At 41.3% G+C, this 9,971-nt stretch overlaps 1 protein-coding gene across 1 annotated transcript in view; it reads left to right on the forward strand.

Annotated features, from left to right (window-relative positions):
- The window catches only part of cntfr (ciliary neurotrophic factor receptor), a 358,596-nt gene extending 349,487 nt beyond the window's left edge, over nt 1-9,109 (forward strand). The window contains exon 9 of the mRNA XM_078551607.1: nt 7,523-9,109. Within this exon, the coding sequence (XP_078407733.1) occupies nt 7,523 (1 nt within the window). The 3' untranslated portion in view covers nt 7,524-9,109. The remainder of the gene's footprint in view (nt 1-7,522) is intronic.
- Nucleotides 9,110-9,971: the final 862 nt, after the last annotated feature.

Below are 9,971 nucleotides of genomic sequence, written 5' to 3' on the forward strand. Positions count from 1 at the left end.
CACTTCAGTAATGATCAAGAGTAGACTGATGGGCTGGAAGGGTATTTTTTTACATCCTGAAATTCAAACAATTCCCACCATGCTGAATATGAGTCCTCCCATCCACGCACTACCCTGCGCCCCAGTCCCCCACCGCCCCTCCCCCAACCAGCTCAGCAGCTGAATCTGCCCACACCCTGCCCCCACCTGCTCAGGATCTACAACCCCACTGTCATCTCCACCCTGCTCAGGAGCTAAAACATGCCCTCCACCACTCAGGAGTTAAAACATACAAGCATATGAATTAGGAGCAGGAGTAGGCCATTTGACCCTTGAGCCTGCTCTGCAATTCAACAAGATTGTGGCTGATTTGACTGTGGCCTCAACTCCACATTCCTGCCTACCCCTGATAACCTTTAACTCACTTTTTAGTCAAAAACCTATCTACCTCTGCCTTAAAAACATTCATTGACCCTGCCTCCACTGCTCTCTGTGGAAGAGAGTTCCAAAGACTCATGGCCCTTAGAGAGAAAAAATTTCTTCTTCTATCTCTGTCTTAAGTGGGAGACCCCTTATTTTTAAACTGTGTCCCCTCTAGTCTGCCCCACAAGTGGAAACATCCTTTCCACATCCACCGTCAAGTCCCCTCAGGATCTTATGTGTTTCAATAAGGTCACCTCTCATTCTTCTAAACTCCAACAGATACAGGCCCAGCCTGTCCAAACTTTCCTCATAAGATAAATGACTCATCCCAGATATCAGTCGAGTGAACCTTCTCTGAATTGCTTCTCACGTATTTATATCCTTACTTAAATGAGATGGGAGACAGTGGCCTAGTGATAATGTCACTGGACTAGTAACCTAGAAGCCCACGCTAATATTCTGGGGTCAAAGGTTCACATCCCACCATGTCAGCTGGTGGAATTTAAATTCAAATAATAATATGGAATTGAAAAGCTAGTCTCAGTAATAGTGACCATGAAACCATTCTCGATTGTCATAAAAACCCATAGGTAGGACATACACAGTAAATGGTAGGGCACTGAGGAGTGCGGAGGAACAAAGTTCAGATGCATAATTCCCTGAAAGTGTCGTCACATGTAGACAGGGTTGTAAAGAAAGCTTTTGGCATACTGGCCTTCATAAATCAAAGTATTGAGTATAGGAGTTGGGATGTTATGGTGAGGTTGTATAAGACATTGGTGAGGCCAACTTTGGAGTATCGTGTGCAGTTCTGGTCGCCTAACTACAGGAAGGATATCAGTAAGATTGAAAGAGTGCAGAGAAGATTTACTAGGATGTTGCCAGGTCTTAAGGAGTTGAGTTACAGGGAAAGATTAAACAGGTTAGGATTTTATTCCTTGGAGCGTAGAAGAATGAGGGGAGATTTGATAGAAGTTTACAAAATTATGAGGGGTATAGACAGAGTAAATGCGAGTAGGGTCTTTCCACTTAGATTAGGAGAGATAAACACGAGAGGACATGGCTTTAGGGTGAAAGGGGAAAGGTTTAGGGGGAACATTAGGGGGAACTTCTTCACTCAGAGAGTGGTGAGAGTGTGGAACGAGCTACCATCTGATGTGGTAAATGCGGGCTCACTCTTAAGTTTTAAGAATAAATTGGATAGATACATGGATGGGAGAGGTCTGGAGGGTTATGGACTAGGTGCAGGTCAATGGGACTAGTGGAATAATATTTCGGCACAGACTAGAAGGGCCGAATGGCCTGTTTTCTGTGCTGTAGTGTTCTATGATTCTATGGTTCACTAATGCCCTTTAGTGAAGGAAATCTACCATCCTTACCTGGTCTGACCTACATATGACACCAATCCACAGCAATGTGGTTGACTGATAACTGCCCTTTGAAATGGTGTGGCGAGTCACTAAGTTCAAAGGCAACTATGGATGGGCAGCAATTGCTGGCCTTGCCAGTGACACCCACATCCCATGAATGAATAAAAACCAAAACTGTACACAGTTCTCTACATGTAGTCTCACCAATGCCCTGTACGGCTGTAGCAAAACATCCCTTTTGTATCCTATTCCACTTGCAATGAATGACAACATTCCATTTGCCTTCCTAATCACTTGCTGTACCTGCACACTAACTTTTCCTGATTCATGCACCAGGACATCCAGGTCCTTCCGTACCTCAGAGTTCTACAGTCTCCCTTCATTTAAATAAAATGCTGCTTCTCTATTCTTCCTGCCAAAGAGGACAAGTTCACATTTTCCCACATTATACTCCATCTGCCAATTTTTTTCCCGCTCACTTAACTTATCCATGTCCCTTTGAAGAATCCTTATGTCCTCTTCACAACTTAATTTCTTACTATCCCTTGTGTCAAATTTAGCAACAATACACTTGGTCCCTTCATCCAAGTCATTGATATCAATTGCAAATAGCATTGATCCCTATGGCACTCTACTCGTCACATCTTGCCAATCCAGAAATGATCCATTTATGCTTACTCTCTGGCCTGAATCTTCTGGTTGGCGTGCAGTGGGGGGCCGCACTCCTTAAAATGACGCACGGTGATGTTGGGCGTACATTGTGACGTCACCATGCGTCATTCCGATCCTCAGCTCGGTGGATGCGCAGCAGAGGCGGCTGCACGCCCGCTGAACTGTCAAAGGCCTATTAAGGCCATTATTAAACTAATTGAGGTGCTTGTCTGGGCTGACTGCCCAACCTTAAGGTTGGTGGGCAGGCGAAGAGCCCAGGCAGCCTTCGCATTTTTCATGGAACCTCATCCACGGGTGGGATGAGGTTTCATGAAGGGTTTATTAGTTCAATAAAAATTTTTATTAAAGTTCATTGACATGTCCCAGCTCATGTGACACTGTCACATGAGGGGACATGTCTGAAAAATTCTTTTTATTCTTTTATTCAACTTTTCAAGATCAAAGTAATCTCCCTAAGGCAGCTCCGTGCTTCAGGGAGATTTCTGCACTCTTTCACGCGCATGCACAAAAGAGCGCAGGCCCTGACTCTCCCTCCTCCCCCCACCCGCACAGGTAATGCTAAGCGCTTCAGGGTGCACGTCACACTAGGCAGCCCTTAATTGGCCCGGCCACACAAAATGGTGGCACGCAGCCGATCGCGGGCAGCAATCAGCTACGCGCCCACCCGCGCCCACTCCTGAACCGCCTGCCTGATGGGGAGAAAATTCTCCCCTCTATTTCCTGTTAGCTGGCCAATCTTCTATCCATACTAATATGTTACTGCCTACACCATGAGCTCTTATTTTGTGTAGTAACTTTTGGCAACTTGTCAAAAGCCTTCTGAAAATCTAAGTACAGCATATTCATAGGCTCCCCTTTATCCATGTTACTTGTTACTTCTTTGAAGAACCCAAATAAATTAGTCAAACATGAATTCTCTTTCATAAAACCATGTTGACTCTGCCTGATTACACTGAGATTTTCTAAGTGCCCTGCTATAACCTCTTTAATAATAGATTCCAGCAATTTTCCTATGACAAATGTAGCTATCCTACTGGCCTGGAGTTTCCTGCTTTCTGTCTCCCTCATTTCTTGAATAGAGGAGTCAAATTCACTATTTTCAAATCTGATGGGACCTTTCCAGAATTGAGCGAATTTTGGAAAATTAAAACCATTGCATCTACTATCTCAGCAGCCACTTCTTTTAAGCCCCTAGGATGAAGTCCTACAGAACCTGGAGACTTGTCAACTTTTAGTTCTAATAATTTTCTCAGTACCCTCTCCCTGGTGATCGTAATTGTTTTAAATTCCTCCTTCCCTTTCACCTCCTGATTCACAATTATTTCTGGGATGATATTTGAATCCTCTACAATGAAGACAAAATATCTGTTCAATTCATCCACCATTTCCTTATTTTCCATGATTAATTCCCCATTCTCATTCTCTAGAGGACCAATGTTCTCTTTCCTTACCTGTTCCTTTTTATATACGTGTAGAAACTCTTACTATTTGTTTTTATATTTCTAGCGCGCTTTCTCTCGTACTCTAATTTCTCCCTCCTTATCAATCTTTTACTGATTCTTTCCTGATCTTTATGTTCTGAACAATCTTCTCCCCAGCCACTCATCTTTGTAGAATTATATGCTTTTTCTTTCAATGTGATACTGGCCTGAATTTGGTGATTTGGGGGTGGGGCCCGCTCGCCGACGGGAAAATGACGGGGGATGACGTCGGGAGGAACCCCTGACGTCATCCTGGTCCATTTAAATCTTTAGGAAGATAGGTGGACAGCGAAATCAGCTGTCCGCCTGCCGACCTATCAATGGCCAATTGAGGCCATTGACAGGCTAATTAAGATCATTAAAGACCTGCCCGTCCAACCTTAAGGCATTAAGACATTGTCACATGAGGGGGAAATGTCAATAATTTTTTTATTTTTCTATTTTTAAAGTTTTTTAAACTGTCAGCACTCTCCCTGAGACAGCACTTAGTCTCAGGGAGATGTGCACTTTTTCGCGCGCATGTGTGAAAGAGCGCACTCTGACAGTTGGGGAATCCCTCCCCCCCGCACAGGAAGCACATAGCGCATAGTGGGGCCCGCCCGCCAACCTAGGGCAAAATTCTGCCCACTATCTTTAGCTTCTTTAGTTAGCCACAGACAGTGGGCTGAACTTTACGTACCCCAAAATGAGCTTTACACCCCGACGGGCTTGTTTCTTGAGGTGGGGGAGCACGTAAAATTGGGTGGTTGCCCACCCCGCCACCTTCTGCAGACCCCAATCCAGACAATTGGATTGGCCAGCAGCTCCAGAGGGTGGGACTTCCTCCAAAATGAACGGCAGAAATCCAACTCGTCCCTCGTTAATCCGTTTCATACCGGCATTGTTTCCGGGGACTCCTCCCGTATTATTCAGCCCGATGTGTTCTTCTCTTAGAATCTTTCTTTCTAACTGGGTTGTATCTTTTCTGAGCATTGTGAAATATCTTCTTAAATGTTAAAACCTTGTTTAAATCTTAAAACATCCCCCAAACTCCTCAGGAGCTAAAACATCCTCCCCATCCACACCACCATCCCCCCTTCCCCCTCCCCATGCGTGCTCAGTGCTTGAAGCTACCCACATAATGTCTGGAGTATTAAAATGGGGTCATACCTGGAAAAGGTTTGGGAAGCATTGCTCTATGATTATACAAGAGTTTTGCTAAAAATCACAACATCCAAACAATCTGACCAATGTACATCAATTTAGGAATTAAAATAGCCTTGAACTCTACCCTTTTCACTCCGAAACCCTAGTAGGTAGAAAGTACCAGAGTAAAGGTGGATGTGAAGAACTTTGCTACCTCTTCAATTAATCAAAATTGTCAGGAGTGAATGTTTTGCAAACCTCAAGCTAATTCACGACAGATAGCAGGAAGAACAGTTTGTGCTTCCTCTTAATTTGATGCTCTGCTATATTCCAACATGCAGGAAAGCACTTTGTGGTTGATAGGATTTTGCTAAGTCGCATGGTTATTGAGCAATGTGTAAGTGTCTGCACTCTCCACAACATTAATGAAATATAAAGACTGCACAGTTGCGTGGTGGGTTGTAACTCTATGTAGGATGTGGGCTTCTGACCACAGTTCCTAGACACAATTCGGTTTAATTGAAAAACCTAGGTGAAAGAGCAGCACCCACAGATTGAAAAGGAGTTCGGAAAAAAATGGTAAATCAATAAGCAGTAACAGGACTGCATCTAGTAAGAGAAAGACTGAGGACTTTCATCGAGATGCTGGGAAAGAATAAGTTAGAGTTGGGGGAGATAGTTACTCATTAAGCTCCTGAGCTCAGGTTTGTCAACATTAAAGCATATCAATGGCTGGAAGGGAAAAAAAGGGAAAGTTGCTCTTGGAGCATCAAGCTAGGATGGTATTAGTAGGATACAGAATAATATAGTTAAAAACTGGAAACAGGCTACCAGACAGTTCACTGGGTAGGGGTAGTTCAGGGACATAAAAGGACAGCAGATGAGCATTTACGTCTCTTCAATAGATGCTAATGTGAAGTAGTTTTGAAGTTTATGTGCCAACCCACAAGAAGGTTTTAGTTACAGAGAGACCTGAGTCCTATAATGGGGTCACTTTTGATTTTGTGCGATAATTTAGAACAAGTAATAACACATTAGTAGCCTATTTTACATCTCTTCTGGTATATATTTCCGATGTAGGTCTGCAGTATTAGCCCCATAGGCTGCACATCCAAAAGGCAAGAACTTGGCAACCCTAGTCAATTTATCTTGTTTAACTTGATCGCATTAAGAGACTGAATAGTCCATGAAACTGATCACAAAAAGCTGGAGGTAGTCGACACTGACTGAACTCATCATTTCTCATTTCAAGTATTGTTATATGAACATACAAATTAGGAGTAGGAGTGGGCTATTCGGCCCCTCAAACCTGCTCCGCCATTCAATAAGATTTTGGTTGATCTATTCCTAGCATCCCATAATAAATAAAATGCCCTCCATAGTTAAATGTAAAATGTAAATAGTGACTTAACAATAGGACCATGTTATTTCACGAAAAGCATAGAGCAAAGGTTACAGGACAGGATTTTCAAAACAAAGGGTTGCCTACTCATCCTTTCATGGGATGAAACAGAGGCAAAAGCAAAGATGGAAGGAGAAACAATTGGTAATGAAAATAAGTGTCATGAAAATAAAACTTCATGATAAATAATTCTTATCCCTTTCATATAATGCACCTTATGTATGTGGGATAACAATTCATGAAGAATTACTTCCTGCGATCCATTGGGGGGCAAAATCTCAGCAGCAGTGGCCAGGATTTTCCAGCCCTTCATGCTGGAGGGATCTTCTGGTCCTGCCAATGTGAATGTTGCAGACCTCACTGCAGGAGGGCTGAAAAATTCTGGCCAATATGTCATTGAATCAATGCCCCAAAAAAGTATGTTGTTCTAAACAATTAGTCAATTTCACAATCAGTCTCTGTCTCGCTAATAAACGATGAACATCCAGTTTATTATTTTACCTTTGTACAAAAAGACCACGACAATACAACAAAAGAGGTGCTTTTTTAAAAAAAGGTGGAAATGCACCACCGGTCAGTTAGCATATGAAAGAGAAAATTGTTGCTGTTTGGCTGAAATGGGGCTTTTTGATTTTCATTTCATGGTGAAGGAATAGATCAGTAAATGAATCAGACAGTTTTGAGACTTAGCCAGATACATTAAATTGATAAGTAGAAAAATGTTTATAAAGTTTGATAAATATGTCAGACCACTCATAAAGTAGAACCTATATAATTAACTCTCAGCTCTGTTGCTTATAAATTATGGATACGTATCTTATTCAGCAACTTCTTATAGTGTTCTCTCCATTGCCAATGAGTTATTACTGCCTTATCATGCACAGTTTGCATGGCCTTATTATTGAAGAATAATGCTTGCCAAGACTACCAGGAACATCTTACATGAAACAGATTACAGCAGAGGCCTTTGTCCATGTTCTATATATAGTAGAAACATATTTTGAAATGTGGGTTAAAATTACTTTCGCTTGAAAAATATATCTAACAACACTTTTCATTTTGTTCAACAGATGATTACTTTGCTTTGCTAAAAGACAAAAGCAAATCTGAGAATCCATGCTTTTTATTTTGCACATGTGGATGTGGATCCAATGCATCTCTTTTTCAACATTATTCCTAAAAAAAAAACTCCTAGGAATGTGAAGTTCAGATCCCTGTGAAAGTTCACTGGACACAGACACATAAACTCAAGGAAAGCAAAAGCATGGATCCCTACCGGACACATCATTCTGCAGATATATTTTTTTGAAGGGCAAATGAATACCATTTAATCTTGCATCTGGTGAGCAAAATATTTTCAAAAATTAATGTGAAAGAAACCAACCACATACAGCTAAATCATCATGCCAAAGACACCGTGATCTCCATGAACTTTTGACCACAATGCTCTGCTTCCTAAACTACCTGCATCTGTGTAGTGATAGCGGACGCTAATAGGTGACGGGATACTGTTGGTAACAGTACTGTGAAATTTCTGAGAGTAAGGATTGTGGCCTGTAATTTTATCACAGTTGTTTTAAAACAGTTTTTTGTACTTATGGCTGATATGAAATGATGGGACTGTAATGCTCCACTATGAACATTATATCCTAATATGCCTGTGATGGACTGCATTGATTTTTTTACTGGAAAACGTATTTGTATGCTAGTCAGTTATAATAGTAGTAGTGTTGTGAAAACAAAATCACAAATTATCATTGCTTGTTAGCCTTCTTTTTTTTAAAAAAAAAGATTTTAAAAAAGCATAAAAACATAATAGGGAGCATTTTAACTTCTCACATACTTTCCAATAATGCAATCTACATAAACTTGACGGTACAGAGGTCCAACTTAAATTTAGTTGTGCAGGGAGAATGTCAGGAGACCTGTATCTGTCTATGAATTAATAATCAGCATAGAATTAGTTTTACAGAAGTCAGTAGCTCAGTCCTCAAAGTTCTTCTGTAAAGAATTTAACAATTTATCTTAAACGTGCAAAAATTACCTATTTAACAAGTAGTGGTTAAGTGTTAGCATTAGAATATTGTAAGAATTAGAAACTTGATCTTTTTTTAATAAAAAAGCAAAAATAAGAGCTCACTTATTAGAAAATGGTCATCGAACAATGATGCCTGATTGAATATATGGGAATTTGATTTATTTCCAAGGCTCTTTATGTATATAGAAGCGATTACCATGTTCACCAAATCTATTTGAACCTTATGCATTATTCTATGATAATGCACTTATAAAATACATTTTCTGTCTAGTCAAAATACCCAACAAACCATATTTTTATTTAATAATATTTTATAATTTTACAGTTAAATGAAATCTAACTTCGTATAACATCATTAATGTTTCCAAAATGCACAGTGTTTTCTGCGACTGTGTCCTTCAAACATGGGTAACTGCAAACACTTAGTAAAATCTGTTACAAATGTTCTTCTAAAGGGATGAGTATAGTTCCCTGCTTTTAAGGTTCAATGGTTTGTGCTAAAATTTGGCCTGAATTTTAACTCCCAGGTTGGGAGAGCAGAGTTGGGACAATTCCACAAACCTGACCCGTGAGAAAGTGCCCCAGAAGTTGGAGTTTTTGTTCTAGGCGGTAGGGTTATCAGGGAGCCAGGTCAGGCGACCCCGAACAAGTGCGGAGGTTGCCAGGTTGGAGGCGGGCTGGGCAGGAAACCTGCCTCAGTGCACTGGCACTTAGTCAACGATTTTATTAAAGCACTAAAGCAAAAAACAGCTCTCCAGCCTCACCCCTTACCCATCCTCATACTCCTCATTCCCTATCCATGCCAACCCATGCCACCTCATGCTGTCTACCCACCGCACATGGCCCCTCATACCTACCTGTCCCTCTACCCACCTCCAGGGCCCCTCATACCTTCATGCCAATCTATGCCCCTCTACCCACCTACCATGTCCCCCCATAACCTCCTTGCCAACCTATTCCCTCCCCCCACCTCTCACGGCCCTTTGTAGCCCTATGCCAACTTAGTGTCAACTCATGCCAACCCATGGCCCCTACCCACCACCCTTTGACCTTATACATACCATGCCAACTCACCCAGTCTCCACCATGGCAGACCTCAGGAGCCAGGCTGAGATTAATAGAATAAAGTTCTAAATGTCTACTGCGGACTTTATTTTTAAAAAAACTCTCATTCATAAAAATCCATTCACTACATTTACATTCCTTCAATTACATGACCCCTTAAAAGAACAAACATTTTATTCAAGTATATAGTCCCCTATAAAAACAAGCATTGGAATTCACAGTCCCACTTCTAAAAGTCTATAACCACTTGGAACTGTCAATAAAACTGTAAAATGGAAGGCACCCCACAGTGATAGTGGAAGATTGTGAAATCCGTCATGCAGCATAAATCCAGTAATGAAAACCCTCATGCTTGTGTCAATAGACAGAGTGAAATAGCAAGCAATGGATTGTTTTTAACACCACACAGTTTTTTT

The sequence above is a fragment of the Cetorhinus maximus genome, chromosome 1, assembly GCF_964194155.1.
Source record: "Cetorhinus maximus chromosome 1, sCetMax3.hap1.1, whole genome shotgun sequence".
Classification (NCBI taxonomy): Eukaryota; Metazoa; Chordata; class Chondrichthyes; order Lamniformes; family Cetorhinidae; genus Cetorhinus; species Cetorhinus maximus.